This window comes from Salvia splendens, chromosome 10 (genome assembly GCF_004379255.2).
Source record: "Salvia splendens isolate huo1 chromosome 10, SspV2, whole genome shotgun sequence".
In the NCBI taxonomy this organism is placed as follows: Eukaryota; Viridiplantae; Streptophyta; class Magnoliopsida; order Lamiales; family Lamiaceae; genus Salvia; species Salvia splendens.
In genome coordinates, this window is record NC_056041.1 from 24732991 (window position 1) to 24752125 (window position 19135).

At 35.3% G+C, this 19135-nt stretch overlaps 1 protein-coding gene across 1 annotated transcript; it reads left to right on the forward strand.

Moving 5' to 3' along the window:
- Positions 1-1368: 1368 nt before the first annotated feature.
- On the forward strand, positions 1369-18755 carry LOC121753374 (proteasome activator subunit 4-like). Its single transcript, XM_042148662.1, has 35 exons — positions 1369-1658; positions 2726-2828; positions 2910-3022; positions 3474-3596; positions 4172-4273; positions 4369-4534; positions 5201-5317; positions 5415-5482; positions 5580-5681; positions 5749-5965; positions 6060-6281; positions 6360-6487; positions 6831-6948; positions 7053-7271; positions 7348-7503; positions 8080-8156; positions 8242-8450; positions 10658-10874; positions 10949-11028; positions 11106-11223; positions 11306-11476; positions 11639-11807; positions 11897-11940; positions 12038-12080; positions 12190-12332; positions 12424-12518; positions 12666-13549; positions 14430-14708; positions 14812-14907; positions 15602-15780; positions 16123-16204; positions 16319-16443; positions 17475-17567; positions 18331-18484; positions 18567-18755. The coding sequence occupies exons 1-35, from the start codon at positions 1498-1500 to the stop codon at positions 18606-18608; spliced, it is 5415 nt and encodes a 1804-aa protein (XP_042004596.1). The 5' UTR covers positions 1369-1497; the 3' UTR covers positions 18609-18755.
- Positions 18756-19135: the final 380 nt, after the last annotated feature.

Consider the following 19135-nt stretch of genomic DNA (forward strand, 5'->3'; position numbering starts at 1 on the left):
CACATTTGGGCGAAATTCGGCCACGAGTAGTGGGTTTTTTTAATTTTATGAATTGAATTATGTAATTTTTAATTTTTAGGATTTTAATTATGTAATTTTTAATTTTTAGGATTTTAATTATGTAATTTTTAATTTTTTTGTAATTTGTAATAGTATTCCGGGTATTTTTAATGCATTTTAATATTGTTAAAATGTTTTTATTTAAATTGAATAATAGAATGGTGAGACCCTTGAGCATGTCCTTGCGAATAGCATGGATGTGGGTGTTGTGCTTTTGCCTAGGAGCATAGAGTAAAAAAGTAATAAAAATGGGTCCGGTCCACATCCGTGCTCTTTGGCAAGAGCACGAATGAGGATGCTCTGATAGTAATTTTTGACTCCCTCAAATAGGAAAAAATGTATTTATCGAAACTTTTGAATACGTGTATTTTAATTTTTGCAGTGGATTTCGTAGCCGTCGTTACGGGTGGGTAGGTATGATATACCTTACCAAAACCATCATACCGTATACCTTACCGAAAATTCGATATGAGAAAAAATCATACCTTTACCTTACCAAAATTTTCGATATGCCGAACTTCGGTATACCTTATTTTCGGTATGACAAATTTCAATATCGATACCATACCTTATTTTTAGTATGTCATATCTAAATTCGGTATACCGTACTTTTGCGGTATACCAGAGTTTTACTGTATATCGGACTACAATACGACATACCAAAATATCATGTAAATAATTCTAAATATAAACACTAATGAAAATAAAATTTTAAAAATACTTAGAAAACATGAAATTTAATCAAACTCAAACATATTCAATAAAAAACTGCAACAATTAAACTCCACACAATCACATAACGTTCAACGATATTTGTTTGGAACTAATTTAACTAAAATCTTATATTTTTTGAAACTAATTGATTCAGCAATATCAAGTTTTCCTAATTGAGTTTATTTGATTTTATATTTACATGATTACCCGACCACTATAATGAGGCAAGATTTGATTTCTACATGTAAATATTTATTTGTTTGGTAAAAGTGTGAATTTACTTGATATAATTTGGCATATATTGATATCGGTATATACCGAAAATTATGGTATATACCATATTTTCGGTATATACCTAAAATTATGGTATATACCGTATTTTCGGTATATCCCGGTATACCTCGAAAATTCATACCGTTACCGTACCGAAATAAATCGGTAAGGTATGATACCTTACTGAAAATTGCATTTTCGGTATTTTTTCGATAGGGTAAGGGCGGTATTTCAGTATTTGGTATTTTTACCCAATCCTAGCCGTCGTCACTTCCGGTAACAAGTCGGAAATTCTCTATCTATTTCTTGGCCAAAAAGAAAGTAAACAAAGACTCGTTTATAAAAATCGTCATTACCCCGAAATCTCTCCCCTAATTCCATTTTCCTTTCCATACACACAGCTACAGGCGACGGATTTAACCTCTTTCAGCAATCCGATTCTGCAACACTATGCATCTCTACAACGCATGGCTTCCGCCCTCCGTCGCGGAGGAGACGAAGCGCGAGAAGGAGGCATTCGCCGGAGTCGTCAAGTCCGTTAAGGAGTCTTACAATCCCGACGATTCCGAATCGGTTTACTCTACTCTTAAATGGGTCTCCGTCATTGACCTGTTAAGTCTTACCACTTTTAATTCTCATATTTTTGTTTGATTCTCAATTCGTTTTGCAGTTCCAATTGTTTATGTTTGAGCTTCAAGTTCCGTAAACTAGTGCCTTTCCCCTCTTAATTTTTGAAGGACCGACTCTTATCTTTTATTTTGATTTAGTGTTCGTGGAGTTATTTTACTTAGATCAAGTTTATTCACTCAATTCCACTTCTGATTTCCGAATTACTGTACGATTACCGAGAAATAATTTCGAGGAATGTATCTGTTTTTTGCCAATGTGATATCATCCATTTCAGATGAACAAAATGGCCAGAAAATGAAGTTTGTAATCCATTTAGTGATAGTCTTTGCATTTTGGAAAATAATTGCGTGAGGTTAACCCATGTATATATAGAACTTAGAAATGAAACATTTGCTTTTCGGCACGAGATTTTATGTACTGTTGTTAATGAAAGTAGAGAAGATGTTGTTTCCATTTTTGGAAACGTTTAGGTGTATTATGTCTAGAGCCAAGGTTGTTTTTCACTTTCACTCAAATATTTTACATGTTGTCATTTCATCCTCTCGAGTATAGACTATAGACTCAAGGAAAATGGAGTAGTCAATAACAAAAGTTAATTTCCTAGATCCACTTGGTTTTTTCCAAGAAACTTAATCCGGTTGCGCTCTCACTTATCTCTTCTCTACCTACTCCGCTCTCACTTATCTCTTCTCTACCTACTCCAGATTGTAATATTAGTTATAATTTATATATACTGTGAGTGTATATGTATCTATACAAACTATGTGTCTGTATGAGTGTATATGTATCTATACAAACTATGTGTCTGCATGTTTATTTTTATCCATTCTAAAACTTTCTAATCGAAACTAATAAAAGCCATTTTAATTGAGTGTACATTTCAACTTGGAGCTGCTGCAAAATATGCCAATTAATAGTGATTTACTTTTTCCAAAAAAGTAAAGTGTGACATCTACCTTGGGACGGATGTAGTAGTTTGTATTACTGACATGTAGTTTGTATGGGCTTGTAAGTAATTAAGGTTTATTCTTTATCTTTTATCATGCAGTTTTGTGAAGGCTAAAAGTGATTTAATGGTCGAAGATGTTTCTGCCATTATTGAAGTTGGATTGCAACTGTTTCAAATATCAGAAAACAAGCTATATGCACAGGTACATATTTGGTTTATATTGTTCCTAATGAAGTTGCCTTGTTTATATGCTCTGAGTTCTTCTAGTACATGTTGAAATTAGGTTAGATGGGGAAACATTCTAGTGAAATTGTTGAACAAGTACAGGAAAAAGTTATCCTTAAAAGTCCAGTGGAAGCCTCTATATGATATTTTGATTCACACACACTTTACAAGGTAAGTTCCATAACCCTGCCTTTTCTTGTTTCTTCAATATTTTTTTTGTGCCTTTTCTTCTAAATAATTCCTGAACCTGATTTTCAATGGGTTAAACTTTAAAGTATATGTTACAAAGTGATCTAGGGGTTTCCTTGCGTAAGCTTGGCATTTTATTTGGGCTTTCCAAGATTATGTTGTTTCTATGTGGACCTAGCCATAGTGTTAGTAAGGCCATGAACATTCCCCAGGGTTCTGGGTTCTATAGCACCCTTTGACAAACCTTCTGCAGAATGCAGTTGAATAATTACCACCGAGTTGCAGCAACCGGCGGTTGTTTATGCATGTATATGGTGTGGTGTGTGAAACTGTGCGTTAGATATATCATAGTTGTATAATCTAGTGACTTTGGGTATCAGTTCTTGTTCTTCTCCTCTATATTCATATCAGTTGATGTTAATTCCTGATCCAGGAACACTGGCCCTGAAGGATGGCGAGTAAGACAACGACATTTTGAAACAGTTACTTCCCTTGTTCGATCTTGCCGAAGATTTTTCCCTGCAGGTTCTGCTTTTCAGATATGGTCCGAATTCAGGTGTCTTTCTTATTTACTAAAATTTTAGCTTTGGATACTCTTCTAAAATACTGTACTAGTCAGCTAGGCGTATAAAATATTGGAGGAAACTTTACATATTTTATACTATTAATTATAGTTTCTGTTTTCTTTCTTCAAATTGAGTTTAAGTTTGATGGTTGCATTTGGTAACAGTCAAGTACTTTCTATGTCCTGTGACTCCCATCAACGATAGCATTATTAGAAACTTGACTAGTGGATGTTGGGAAAAAACTGTTTTATGAAGCTTTTCTTTCATCAACTTTGTACTCTTAATTTTTTTTACCTTAGCTATCAACTGCAATGCAATAACAACATATACATCCAAATTGTTATTGTGTGTTTTAAAATGGATATTGCAATTACTTTGATTTACTGAATGATCTGAATCATCTAACCTTCTCAAAAAGCATAAATCAATAGGATTTCCTCATGAGTCACGGGAACATATCTTCGTTCCAGCCTTTGCTAATTATAAATATTCTTTCATATCATGTTATGGTTGTTACATCAAATTTTGATTTAATATACAACGATCTTGTTGAAATCAATTTCAGATCTCTGATGGAGAACCCATGGCATAATGCTTCTTTTGAGGGTGCTGGGTTTGTCCGACTTTTTCTCCCCACTAACATCGAAAATATGGATTTCTTTCAAGAGTAAGGAGTGCCAGTTTTCTTTTCTGTAATTTCTTTATATGATGAATGGGATTTCATTTTGATGATACATTTGATATCTTTCATCTCTGTTGCAGTGAATGGATTAAAAAATGTTTAGATCATTGGGGTTCAATACCAAATTGTCAATTTTGGAACAGCCAATGGGCCTCTCTCAGTGCTCGAGTCATAAAGAACTATAAGTTCATTGACTGGGAAAGTTTTCTCCCAGATCTGTTTAATATTTACTTGAACATGTTTGAGGTAACGCTGCTTCTTTACATGTTCTAGCTATTAGTTACATTGAAAATATGGCGTTCAAGGTTTCTATCATTCCATGCTGAGAATCTGCTATACCCATTTATTGAGGATGTTGTAGAAGTTTCTTTGTACTCCCTCGGTTCCATTATTGTTGGAGCAATTCTTTTGAGCACGGAGATTAAGAAATAAATATGTAATCAGTTAAGTGGAGTGAGAATATAAAATGGGAGAGTTATGAGATAATAAAGTAAAGAGGGATTTAGTGTATTTTATTTTGCCCAAAAAGGAAATGACCCAACTGTAATGGGATGGCCCAAAAAGGAATATGATCCAACACTAATGGGACGGAATTATTACATGGGAATTCATAATATATTAAAGAATGCAAATTGAACTTGAATAGCGTCGTAAGCAGGTGGTAGCAGATTTCAGTATTTTTTTAATTATTACTTTACAAACTTTACATATGATGACATCTGCTTCCATGGAGTTATTTGACTCACATTATTCTTTGTGTGACTGGTCTGCATGCTCCATGAATGTTAGTCCTTATTCATGGTTCCTGTGGCCATCTACTTTTGAACAACAAGTCAAGCATGCAAAGAGAGCTTTTGCATTAAAGGAACTTTCGCTGTGTGTGAAGTGAATATGCGATGTTTGTTTGTGCAGGTTCCTGTGGCTAATGGCACTGGATCTTATCCATTTTCTATAGATGTTCCTGGAAACACAAGATTTTTGTTTGCAAACCGGTCTGTGTCACAAGCAAAGGCCATTGCTAAATCTATAGTAAGTTTTCTGTGATCTTCCTAGCAGTTGAACCAGCAGGCCAAAGTCACATGGAAAATGATCAAATCATGGTTTGACTTATCTTCATCCAATGCAGGTGTATCTATTGAAACCTGGTGGCTCAGCCCAGTGGCACTTTGCGAAATTGGCCAATCTCTTAGAGCAGTTTGTTTCCTATTATTTTTATTTTTTGTTTGACCATTTCCTTCATTCGGAAGTCTTCATTCTATTTTTATCAACCATGTATTTTGTTATTTTTCAGATATTACCATCCTTCAAATGGTGGGCGGTGGACTTACTCATTGGAGCGCCTTTTGTTCCACTTGGTGAATACCTTCCAGAAGCGCTTGCAACATGAGCAACTGTAAGGAATCTTCAGAACAACTAATCTGAACTATGATGACAAAATTTCTGAAAGAGTATTATTCCAGGAGCAAAGATAGCAGCAAACAATCTGGACTATCCCTGACGCAGTCTGAAAGGGTTGATTTTGTGAAAACCGTACTGAAGTTAATTGATCGTGGCCAATATAGCAAAAATGAGCACCTATCTGAGACAGTAGCAACTGCAACATCTATCTTGTCATATGTTGAGCCATCTTTGGTTTTACCTTTTCTAGCGTCTAGGTTCCACATGGCTTTGGAGACGGTAAGTCCTACATGAGGAAGTCTATGAGAATTTCCTGCTTTACTACTACTCATGACTACCTTTTTTTGTAATTTACTTGATGTGTGTCTATCAGATGACAGCAACACACCAGTTGAAGAGTGCCGTGGCATCTGTAGCGTTCGCCGGAAGACCACTGTTCCTTACCTCTTTAACAGCCTTTCCTATGGACCATGGATCTGATTCATTTGCTGATCTACTGATGATATCTTTATCGAATGCTCTGCTTGGCATGGATGCCAATGATCCTCCCAAAACCTTGGCCACTATGCAACTGCTTGGTTCTATATTCTCTAATGTGAGGCTCTTTACTCAAGCCTTATAGTTTAACTATGTGTAATGCTTTGGTATTTATCTTGTAATCTTTCATTTGCAGATGTCGACAGTGGATGATGATATAACTGAAGGGTCACTGCTCCCATCATTTTGCTTCTCAGAGTGGCTTGATGAGTTCTTATGCCGGCTATTTTCTCTTCTCCAACACTTGGAACCTAGTAGTGTACTGTAAGATCATATTATATACTTCCTCTGTCCCATTAAATATGACACATTTGGAAATCGGCATCGTATTTTATGTACTGTTGTTTTATGCATTAATGAAGAGAGAGTAAAGTAAGAGAGATGAAAAAGTAGAGATAGAGTTGTTACCATTTTTGGAAACGTTTCATTTTTAATGGGACAATCAAAAAAAGTAAAATGTTTCATTTTTAATGGGACAAAGGGAATATTATACCTTCTTTCTCTTGCAAACAAAGTCAAAATAGTTCATTTTCATTATTTGTTAGCATTGTTTGGGGGTTTCTCTCTATCAGTGAACCATGGGAATAAGTAGTCAGTTGTGCTGCAGGAATGAAGGCACTCACACACCATCAACTTCAGGGACTTTCCTGGTGGAGGAGGGGCCATACTACTTTTGTATGCTGGAAATATTGCTCGGGAGGCTCTCGGCTTCTCTGTACAAGCAGGTACTTGGGCTATACATGAACCTATATATTTAGTTTCAGTCTATTTAGATTGTCTTGGTCTCACCTTATCGAAAGATGCTCTGAACTTGTATTAACCTCGATAGGCTCTCAAGAAAATTTCCAAGTTTGTCACGACAAGTATTCTTCCTGGAGCAATAGCAGAAATCGGACTACTTTGCTGTGCATGTGTTCATTCAAATCCACAAGATGCAATCGTTCAACTAATCAAACCAATTTTGGAGTCAGTTACCACTTCTTTGGAAGCAACACCCAAAACAGGTTACAGGAATAGAGCAACTTCTAATGCGTCGTCCTCAAGAAAGGTTGTTATTCTATAAATGTCATTGATGGATTTTAAGTTCTGCTGGAATTCTTTGTTCATGGTTGTATCATTTCTAGGAAAAATCAATTCTATCACCAGCTCTTGAAACTGCTATTGAGTATCAGTTAAAAGTACTCTCAGTGGCAATCAGTTATGGAGGTCCAGCACTTTTATCTTACAGAGAGCAATTCAAAGAAGTTCTTAGTTCTGCATTTGATTCGACATCTTGGAAGGTTTGTTTTAGCTTCAGTTTACTGGATTATACATTTACTAACGCTTCTTATTGCATGCTTATCCAAATATTTGGCTGTGCCACACCACAACACAAGTGTGTTGTCCCATAATAAACAAATATTTCCAAGATAGAAATGAACATATAAAATGACATAACCATTGAGTTCAGGATTAGAGAAAAACGAGATACGAAATTAGGCTTAGTAGGTCTTCAAAAAGCTGTGTCAATTATCCTTGACAAGTTCCATTTGTCAAAATAGATTGTAGATGGTCCTTCGTTGTTATACTCATCAGCACTGTCTTCCTTGACAAGTCCCATTTATCAAAATAGGTTACAATGTTTGGGTGGGCCGTGGGTGTTATATATGTCTTCAAATACTAAAATTTGTTGATCTTCATTAGAAATGATGCAGGAAGTAAATTTTTAATTAGATATATTGACGGAGTGAGATGTTGGGCCTGTATTGAGATCTCAGATCCACAAATTTATACGTACATTTTTATATCTAATGACTCTAATCCAAATCTAGAGGAGTTATCCTCTCAATATTTAATTGGAGAGACTTATTTTGTAGGTTAATGGAGCTGGTGACCATGTCCTGCGCTCTCTTTTAGGAAGCCTTGTTCACTATTATCCCATTGATCAGTACAAGTATGTCTAACTCTTTCACATAATTTACTTAACAAGTAGCTAACATTCCTTATGCAGTTTGTGCACGTATATTATGTCTTCTCAGGTGTATTATGCATCATCCTTCTGCTGCTTCACTAGAGGAGTGGGTTGACATGAAAGATTTTTCACTAGATAAGCCAATAATGGGGCCAAAGTGGCATGTCCCCATTGAGGATGAAATAAGTTTTGCAAATGAACTTCTAAGGCTGCACTTTGATTCCGCTCTAGATGACCTACTGACAATATGCCAATCTAAAATCCATTCTGACCCAGGTATACATGAATCCTGTTTTCTTTATGAACTTTAACACCCCCTTTGATGGATTATGGTATCCCCTTATGTATATCTCTTACAATTATCTTCCCAAATAAGTGTGGTTTAAGTTTTAAACAAATGCTAGATGATATTTTCAATGCTAGTTTATATCTCTTATAGTAGTAGTTTTTTAGTATACCTATTTTAGAATGTTATGTATTGAATAACATAAAGAGACAGATCCCAAACGATATATATCGGTAAACACAAATTGTTTACCTAAAGTTCTATTTGTTTGTGTAAATTTTTTATTGTTCGACATATAATAGAATTATGGAAGGTTCTCTTATATATACTCCATCTGTCACATAGAAATTGGCTGAATTTTTTTTCCGTCCTTCCCATACAAAGAGTCCATATCCATTTATTGAAACTTTGTCTCTTCTCTTTTACTTTATCATATATGGGTCCCACCATCCACTACACTCTTTGAACTATTTTTTCTTATTCTTTCTTACTTTACCAATTACGCATTAAAACCCGCGACATCCCTAATTATCCTATTTATATTTTACGGGGGGAGTATATATATATATATATATATATATATATATGGTTTTGATCAATGCAAAACTAGATTTAAATACAGAAACGCAGAACAATATCATAATTAGGGCACTTTTAGGTCATAATTAGGTAATTTTTAGGTCATGCTAACAAAGCATGACCTAAACCGATCTTAGCATGACATTAAACCCAAATATTATAATATGACCTAAAATTGCTTAATTATGACCTTCCGTGTTTTTGGTTAATTATTGACCATTAGATCATCTAATCCTAGGGCCAAGATTTGGTCTGCATTTCTGGATTTAAACACATACTTATTTTGATCATCTCCCTATATATATATATATATATAGGGCTGTGATCAAATAATAACTAATTTCCAATACATAATGCATAACTTTCATTTCTGTATATTAAAATTATCAACACAAATGCATAACTTTATCAACAGAAAATGTAAATTTAAACATCAACAGAAGACAATATCAACTTGTGTCTTTGCGTAGATAATTTAATTCACAAAATTGAAAAGATATGCGTTCTGTATTGGAAATTAGTTATTATTATAATGTGACCCCATGAACATATCGAGAGAGGTCTAATCAATTGCAAACTACACATACATCTTTTCTACGAACTACAAACTAAAATTTGGACCATTGGATTTTCAGATTTGATGTCAACAGTGTTGAGGTTATTTGTCATCCATTGACATTAAATCTGAAAATCCAATGGTCCAAATTTTAGTTTGTAGTTTGCACGAAAGATGTACTTCCTCCATTACATGTGTGTGTATATATATATATATATATATATATATATATATATATATATGCATTTGAAATGACACAAGAGTTAATGCAAAATTTGTAAAGTAAGAGAGGGGAGGTGGATGGTGGTTAAATAGTGTCAGTGGACACCAAACACACATTATTTTATTGTTTAATGATGGACCTAAGTAGTATAAGTTTTAAATAAATTGATGTGTATGAGTAATGTGTTGGCAACAACTTTCCATAAATGAAAATGCTCATATATTTATGGAACGGACGAAAACGGAAAGTGCACATATTTTTATAGGACAGAGGGAGGACCTATTAGGGAGTGGTTCCAGGTAGAGCTTTTTGAAAATGAGAACTGATAATAATATCTCATACATTAATATAGTTGGCATCACAAAACATATCGGGTATTGATATTGAGTCTATTTGCGAACTGATATAGTGTTGCGTTCTGTCTTTAAGATAAGTTTTGTCATGATCCATCTCCTGTATATATGTTATGTTAGGGGTGGTTTATAATACCAACTTTTCTTAAATTGTTAACTTGGTAACTCATCAACGTAGTATCTAAAAATGTCAACACGATGACATTAGTATGCTAACACAAATTTAGTTGACATGCTAATGCATTTGTGTTGACTTTTAAAAATAGATGTCAACACAAAGACACAAGTATATCAACTAAATTTGTGTTGAAATTTTTTAGATACTGCATTGATGTGTTAGCAAGTTAGAAATTTAAGAAAAGTTTGCAATTGATCACATCTCTATTATATAACTAAAACAGATATCTTGCATGAGGGCTTTTCTTTGTTCTGTTTTTAGATTGTTTACTTTATACTGACTGACTTATTTGTACTTTTAATGCCCAGGAGACGAGAAAGATCACTTTAAAGTGACTCTTCTACGGGTTGACTCTTCATTACAAGGTGTTTTATCATGTTTACCTGATTTCAGGCCGTCCTCTGAGAATGGGATGGTTAAAGAGGCAGGAGCTTCTCCTTTTCTGATTGCTGGGGCAACAGGCTCATGTGTTGGCAGCACAGAGTTACGGCAAAAGGCTGCTAACGTCATCCATGAAACCTGCAAGTAAATTTCTTTTCCTCTACTCTTAATGTCTTAACGTTCGTGTCCCTTTAAACTCACACTCCATGATCCTACAGATATTTGTTGAAGGAGAAGTCTGATGATAGCATTTTATTGCTACTTCTCATTCGTATAATGGATACATTAGGAAATCATGGTGAGAATACCCTGTAAGGACTGATATACTTAAGTTGATGGTTGATATTGTAATCATTCTTCTCTATGATCCTACAGGAAGTGCTGAATATGAAGAGTGGTCTAATCACAGGCAGGCCTGGAAACTTGAATCTACTGCTGTAGTAGAGCCTCCAATTAATTTTATTGCGTCATCACATTCAAAAGGAAAACGAAGGTGGGCTTGTACCATGATTTATGTACTTCGATGTTTTTACGAAAATATCATAGGCCTAATAGCTGAATGGTTTCTGTTGTAGGCCTAGGTGGGCCCTAATAGACAAAGCTTATATGCATAATACTTGGAGATCATCACAGTCATCATATCATTTGTTCCGTACCAGCAGGAACATATTTCCATCAGAACATGTTACAGTTCTAATGGACGACCTACTTGAACTCTGTTTACATAGTTATGAAACTGTACGAAGGTGAGTTCTGCAACTCTTTTCATTTCCTTAAATCTTATTATCATGCTATGGACAATGTTGCCTGGTTTGAGAATACTGTGTCCTACTTGTGCATGGATAGATAATACATTGTTCTCCGCTTCTTGTGGCAATTTTTAAATATATATGTGTATTTGTTCCCAGGCTTGCTGCGAAATGTATCCTGAAGTTGATGAAAAGATGGCCGTCAACAATTTCAAAGTGTGTGTTGTCTCTTGCTGAAAATCTTAAGAACTCCAGCTTGCCTGAAAATGCAGTCTTGGGTTCTTGTGCTGTACTTACATCCCAAACAGTTCTTAAGCGTTTGACAACGGTATGATTATAGAAAATTGTTTGGTTAAAAATACTGTGAAAAGGGTTCTGTTAGTTCTTTTGACACTTTTCACATTTTCCTTACTCCAGGACAGGAAGGCTTTGTCGTCATTCCTTCTTGGAATTTTATACAGGTAACGATTCTTTCTATATATTGTTTTTAACCCAGATTGTTTTTTGAGTAAACCATAAGTGTGGCTTATATGCTATTTTTGTGTATGTGTTTTGAAGCTCCCATAATGAATCCCAAAAGGCTCAGAAAGCAATTACTGAGGTTAGCTAGATGATACAGTTGTAGCATGTCATTTACCATTGGGTTGTCAAATTCCGGTACATAACACCTGATATTCCGTAATTGTTTTTTTGTTATGATATGTCTACAGCTTTTTGTCAAGTATAATATCCATTTTGCTGGATTATCAAGAAGCATTTTTCGCGGAGCCAATCATGCTGATGGAACTGAATTTGCTGATTTGGTTGCTGTAATTGGTTCTATGAGTTTTGATAGCACTAATTTGCATTGGCGGTATGGGACATTTATTGCTTCTTGTAGGACTATTATTTCTTCAATCTCTACTAAATTAAATTTAATGATACCCATGTGGCCTCTTTTTTAGGTATAATCTAATGGCTAATAGAATTCTGCTGCTGCTGGCTACAGCATCCAGAAATGATCCAAATGTATCCACAAAGATTATAGGTCAAATTGCTGGTATGTCACTAACCCTGTTACGCTCATTGAAAAAGGTGTAATTTCTACTAATAATATAAACTGTTAGTAGAATTTCTGTCAGTTATGCGACTACCAGATTACTAGAGCAACTTGCAAATTTTGCGGCTAAGATTTTATGAATTTTAGGTCATTTTTTGACGAATCTGAAGAGTCAACTTCCACAGACTAGAATTCTAGCAATCTCGGCACTAAACACTCTTTTAAAGGAGTCACCTTACAAGTTGTCAGCAGATAACACTCCCCATGACGGATATGAAGAGCCCAAGTCATCTATTGGAGGAGCTTTAAGTAGTATTTTTCAGGAAGAAAGCTTTTTCAGGGAGACTTTGAATAGTCTGTCTCATGTTCATATCATCAGTGATATAGATACTGCGTCCAGAGGACATGGAAATTCTATGCAGACGTTTGCAGACAAATCAATAACCCGTTTCTATTTTGAGTTTTCTGCTTCATGGCCTCGTACTCCAAGTTGGATATCTTTATTTGGAAGTGATACTTTTTACTCAAACTTTGCCCGGATCTTTAAAAGACTAATTCAAGAATGTGGTATGCCAGTTTTGCTGGCTCTGAGAAATGCACTAGAGGAGTTTGTGGTTGCTAAGGAGAGGTCAAAGCAATGTGTTGCTGCTGAAGCATTAGCTGGAGTGCTGCATTCAGATGTCCATGGGATTTCAGAAGCATGGGATAGCTGGATGGTTATCCAGTTGCAGAACATTATTCATGCTCCATCAGTGGAATCTATTCCGGAATGGGCTGCAAGTATACGTTATGCTGTCACTGGGAAGGGGAAATCTGGAACTAAGGCTCCTTTTCTAAGAGAGAAAATAATTGATTGCTTGATGAAGCCTTTACCAGAAACAGTGACTACTTCTGTGGTTGCCAAGCGCTATACTTTTCTTTCAGCTGCCCTTATAGAAGTATCTCCTCCAAGAATGTCTGAAGCAGAATTGTTGTTTCATCATGGTCTTCTGAAAGAATTATTGAGCAACATGAGCCTCTCATCTGCACAGGTTAATGACTTTATTTCCATACACGTGCTTTAGGGAAGAAGTATGATATATTGCATTATTTGTCTCCCGATTTTTAACTATGGCTTCTATTAGTGGGCCAGCACTTAGGGTGAACCTCATGTGAATACCATGGAATAAGGTTTGATCTTGATCCTATTCCATTCCGAAACACAATTGGGATTTATGAGGAGAGCCGCAACTCTCTGAATTTTGTTGTTTCTGAAATCAGTTTCCATTCCAATTGGAATATTTATTTCTTCAATCAATCTCTCTCAGTCTTCAATGTCTGCATTGATGCAGGACCAAATTATAGATTAGTGTTAAGAACATGTTTTACCTTCTTTATTTGTTTTCTGTTTCTCTACTCCCTCCCCTATGTGATCTTTTGTTCTACTCCCTCAGTTCACGAGAAAAATAGGCTCATTGTTGGACGGCACGGGTTTTAATGAGAAATTGGTAAATTAAGAGAGAGAAGGAGAAAAAAGTGGGTAAAGTATGAGAGAAAGGTTCAATTTTTATAATGGGACTATTTTTCGTGGACATTCCAAAATGCCAAAATAAGACTATTTCGTGGACAGAGGGAGAATTTTCTTTTCTGGGTTGGGGCAAAAAGGTTTGAACAAAATGGATTATTTCTTGTTGGAGTACAACTTCCAGAAACCAGATATCTTAATACTTTTGTAAGCAGATTTTGTAATAATTATCATGGGTGGCTTGTATTTCCAAAATCTTCTGGGATCACCATTTGGTAGCTGTGTATTTACTGGTTACTGAATGTGACTGCTTCCTGTAATTTGAATTCGTACTTTGTATTGTATTTTACCAATTCATTACTGGTTTCTGGGTGTATCCTTCATGTAATTGACTATTTATTTAACAGGTAAGGGAAGCAATTGGTGTTACGCTTTCTGTATTATGTTCAAACCTTCGACTTTGTCCAACCTGTGGCAGTGGTCACTTACAAGAAGTGGGAGCCAGTACTTCAGACATAAGCACCACAGGAAGCTGGGATCAATATTTGGTAAAACGAGCTTCGGAATTGGTAATTAAGATACAGAGTATTAGTGCATCAGAAAGTTTAGAAATTCCAACAAAGCCAATAAAAGAAAACGGGCTGTCAAGTGAGGATTCGAAAGACGATATTAGATGGATGGAAACGGTATCCTTTTGCTTACACACTTGTCTGATTCTTGGATAAAATAAACCCTTCTCTTCTCATGTTGGTTATGTGAGCAATTGATTTGAGCTTTCTCTATGTGCAGTTGTTTCATTTTATTATATCATCCTTGAAGTCTGGAAGGTCTTCTGCTTTGTTGGATGTTATAGTGGAACTTCTATATCCAGTGATATCTTTACAGGTGATTCTCTGTGAGTTTCATGCTTCTATGGTTCTGGTCAACATTGATACCCTTACATTAAATTGATTGAACAAAAAATGCACTTGCATTTGCTTTTGTCTCAGTTATGTTCATATATTAATTATTGTAGCATCTCTTTTCTTGAGTTAAAGAACTAGCCTTGACTTGGTCCAGTACTGTTGGCTTATGGCCGAAACTCAAAAACCTAATGGAATAATACAAGCAGCCAGAAAATTCTTAGTTCTTTTGTTTTTCTAGAGTTGTTCCTTATGAAGAGTTTTTCCTTGTGACATTGCAATTCAAGGCAGTTAACTGATTTTGAATAACCTAAGCTATTTGCCTACACCACTAGAACTTTATACTATGACCCAGTTTAGTATTCTCGAAACTTAATTATGTTGATTAGGACTATTGCATTTTTTGAGTCTGTATATCTAAAGAATTAATTCAACTGTGAGCAATTGAGCTGGCAGGGTTTTCGTCTTCAAATGTATAATATTTTTCTCACGTAATAACATAATTGTGACTATAGCACCTGCTATATACATATGACTGCTTTACTATTATAGAGTACTTGTATTTAGTATTTTAATCAAGTAAAACTTATGGAAACTAGTACTTTCTTTCAATTATATGTGGCTATGATTACATGTGCTTCATGCTCTTTATACTCCGTGGATCTTTTTTCTTAAAGGAAACATCAAACAAAGATCTGTCAAATCTAGCCAAGGCGGCTTTTGAATTACTAAAATGGAGGGTGTTTGGGGAGCCTCATCTACGGAAAGCTGTGCCTATTATTGTTTCTTTAGCTAATGATCCAAATTGGAGAACTAGATCTGCAACTCTAACCTTCTTGAGAAGTTTCATGTACAGGTATGCTATAGGTTGGATCATGTAGTATTGTCTTTATATATTTTATGTTCCCGTCATCTATGAAGATTAATTGAATTCACCCCAAGGAAGTTTGGCATTTTCTTCACCTTTTTAGTTAATACATTTATGCATTTCAGCAGGTGGTCCCCGTGCGGCCAAAATTTTATGTCTTTTCTAGTATCTCTAAAGAAAAGAATGTTCTGTCTGATATTGCTCTCTGAATTATGTAGGATATCTCGTTTTCTCATTCTTAATATCTTTGGCAGTTGTTAATCATTGGGAGGCTGTATTAACTTTTTCATCCAACAGTATGACTCATAGTTCTTTTCCATCTTCTTGCAGACATGCTTTTATTCTCTCAAACAAGGATAAACAACAAATCTGGCAAGCTGTGGAAAAGCTCCTAACAGACAGTCAACTTGAGGCAAGGAGTCAATGATCAATACACTTCTTTTTTGGCTGTCCAAGGATATAAAATCCATCCTCTTCCATGAGATGGTTAATGGAAAAATTGATCCTTTGTAATTCTTTTATTCAGGTAAGAGAGCATGCTGCTGCTGTTTTAGCAGGATTGATGAAGGGAGGGGATGTCGACTTAGTTGAAGATTTTCGCAAGAGAGCTTATGAGCAAGCTGTTGCTGTCCTGAAGAAAAGGAAACAAAGGTAGTATATTGCTTGAGATTTTCATATATCTTCTGCTTCCGTCATTATATTATATGAGTAGTTATCTTTGTAATGAGCCATGTCTAGAAACTTCTTCTAAGCTATGTGTAATGAAGTTTCATTATAGAAATTATTTTCGCATAACCTGCAATAGACAGCAACTCGAGAGGCCGAGTCTTCCAATTGTTGTGGCCTTTTCTTATCCCTATTTCATTGTTGTATGTACTTTTTATTCTTTCTGGCATATTTTCAGGTTTTATATCCACTTGACTATATTGCTAAGCCCAAAGGTTCTAAACTGCTTTAAGCAGTTGCCTAGAACTGAGACCCTTGTGTACCCTTGTGTAGACTTTCAGTTTATCGCTATCCCCCTCCAGTGACCACTCATTAGCTTGTACTCCCTCTGTCCTAGCTAAAGATGACACACTTTCCTTTTTGGAAAAATTGACGTAACTTTCTCTCTCCAATTAATACACCCACTTTTTTTTCTCTCCAATTAAAATATTCAACTCCTTTTCTCTCTTCATTTAATACTTTTACCCACCTCTTCTCTCTCCAATTAAACACATTAACCAAGAACTCCTAAAATCCCGTGCCGCCTAAGAAATGTGTCATCTTAGCTGGGACGAAGGGAGTATAAAGTATGGTGCCTTTCTGAAGATTAGTCCATTCACGAAAGATCTCAAGAACATTTAATCCTCTACTTCTGCTCTCCCTTCCCCCATCTAATCTAAAGATTATTATAGCAATGTGTTAGCTTCAATATCTAACAACTGATTCTGAGGTTGAGAGTTTTACTCGTAATGTCATTTTGACACAAACTTTGTTTAGATAATCGACTTTAAAATGTATTCCTCCTCAACCTTGTTCCATAATGGGTGCGTTGACCATTGATATGCTACTTAAGTTCTTTATGGACGGTGCTCTTCAAATAGGCAAATATTGAAATAAGTATCTTCTGCTATATCAATATCAACACATTCTGTGTATGGATATACGTTTTGGTGTAACTTATCAATTTGATATTTCAGGGGCACGGTTTCTGCATTGCCCATTGCGTCCGTACATGGTTCAATACTTGCTTTGGCTGCATGTGTACTGTCAGTTCCCTATGATATTCCCAGGTGAGTTCTACATCTGAAATGCCTAAGATTCTATTTTGGGAACTAGTTGTATATAATGAAATTGCATAGTTCAGGCTAAAACGTAAATGATGGTCATTAATAACCACCATACCTAGATGTTTTGGTATATGATATCCTCGTTTCTAGTCAACAATAATACAAGGAGCTTAGATTTAATCTTGTAAATGCATACACAGTTAGAGAAGTATCTGAGCAGGCCAATCTAATCCTGGTTTTGGTAGTTTCTGGGGTGGTGATGCTCTTGAGATTTTTTATGATTTGAACTTTTGTCTTGGTTTAAGATAAAAGTTCAAAAACCATTAAAACCAAACAGAAATGCGAATTCATGACTTTCTTCTTGTGTTTCCGTATGAGTATAATAGTGCACTACTATCAAAACCAGAATAGCATCGCATCATATCAGATACACATGAAAATTGTTCACACATGTTTAATTATATGAGCAACCTAGGTGGTGTTCGGTTTGCTAGATAAAATAATACCAAGACACAATCTAGGATTAAGTAGTGAGACTATTTTAGTTGAAGGGTTGGCCATGACTAAATACCACATGATTATCCATCTTAAATTGAGTTGTGGAATTCAATATCATGAAACAAACACACTATTAGGGGATTATATACATAATAGCACTGCACATGAACGAATTCTCCACGATCAACTTAAGATTGTTGGTATTCTGTCCTTTTATACATGTAAATTAGTAGGTGTTTTGCTTATACTTGAAATGCAAATGTTCCAGTTGGTTGCCGGAGCATGTTACTCTGCTGGCCCGTTTTGTGTCGGAGCCATCGCCTTTGAAATCCACCGTTACTAAAGCGGTTGCTGAATTCCGACGTACCCATGCAGACACTTGGAATGTACATAAAGATTCATTTACCGAAGAGCAACTAGAGGTACAATAAATCTACCTTTTGATGACACTCTTGCATGGAAAATGGATCCCTAATTGACAAATTTAGTTATGGAATTTTGCAGGTCCTTGCTGATACATCTTCTTCATCTTCATACTTTGCTTAATCTATAGTCTTTCCCAATTACAATAGCAAATAAAATTGCCCTAGAGATTATTTGTATTGTAAACCCCATACTATCCTAATAATAATTTTGTTATATTTGTAATCTACCTATTCTCTAGTTATATACATTTATCTTGTTTGTATTCTAGCACTCCATTTCTCCTAGCTTATCTTGAATAGCTTTAGCATGAACATGTTGAAAAACAAACAAACAATAGATATTCAGCCATGGACATTGAATAGGGGAGAAATAACAGAATGCTACATGTCTTATATAAACATCATTCTTGTTTGACGTTTTTTAACGTTTTTTATTTTATTTTTTTGGTTGAAAATGTTGATAATCTTTTTTACTATATTAAATCAAACTAATCTATAAAACAACACTAAATATGCATAAACGAGAATGATATTGATATAAGGATTTGGCTTTTTTTTTGTAATTACCAAGGGTATTTATCGGCGGACCCAGTGATTATTCACCGCGCTGATTCGTACGAGAATGATATTTATATAAGGATTTGGCTT

Coding starts and splice junctions, on each gene's coding strand:
- LOC121753374 (XM_042148662.1), top strand. CDS start 1,498: ATGCATCTCTACAACGCATGGCTTCCGCCCTCCGTCGCGGAGGAGACG. Junction 8,451..10,657: donor TAAAATCCATTCTGACCCAG/GTATACATGAAT, acceptor TTTAATGCCCAG/GAGACGAGAAAGATCACTTT. Junction 12,519..12,665: donor GATTATAGGTCAAATTGCTG/GTATGTCACTAA, acceptor TATGAATTTTAG/GTCATTTTTTGACGAATCTG.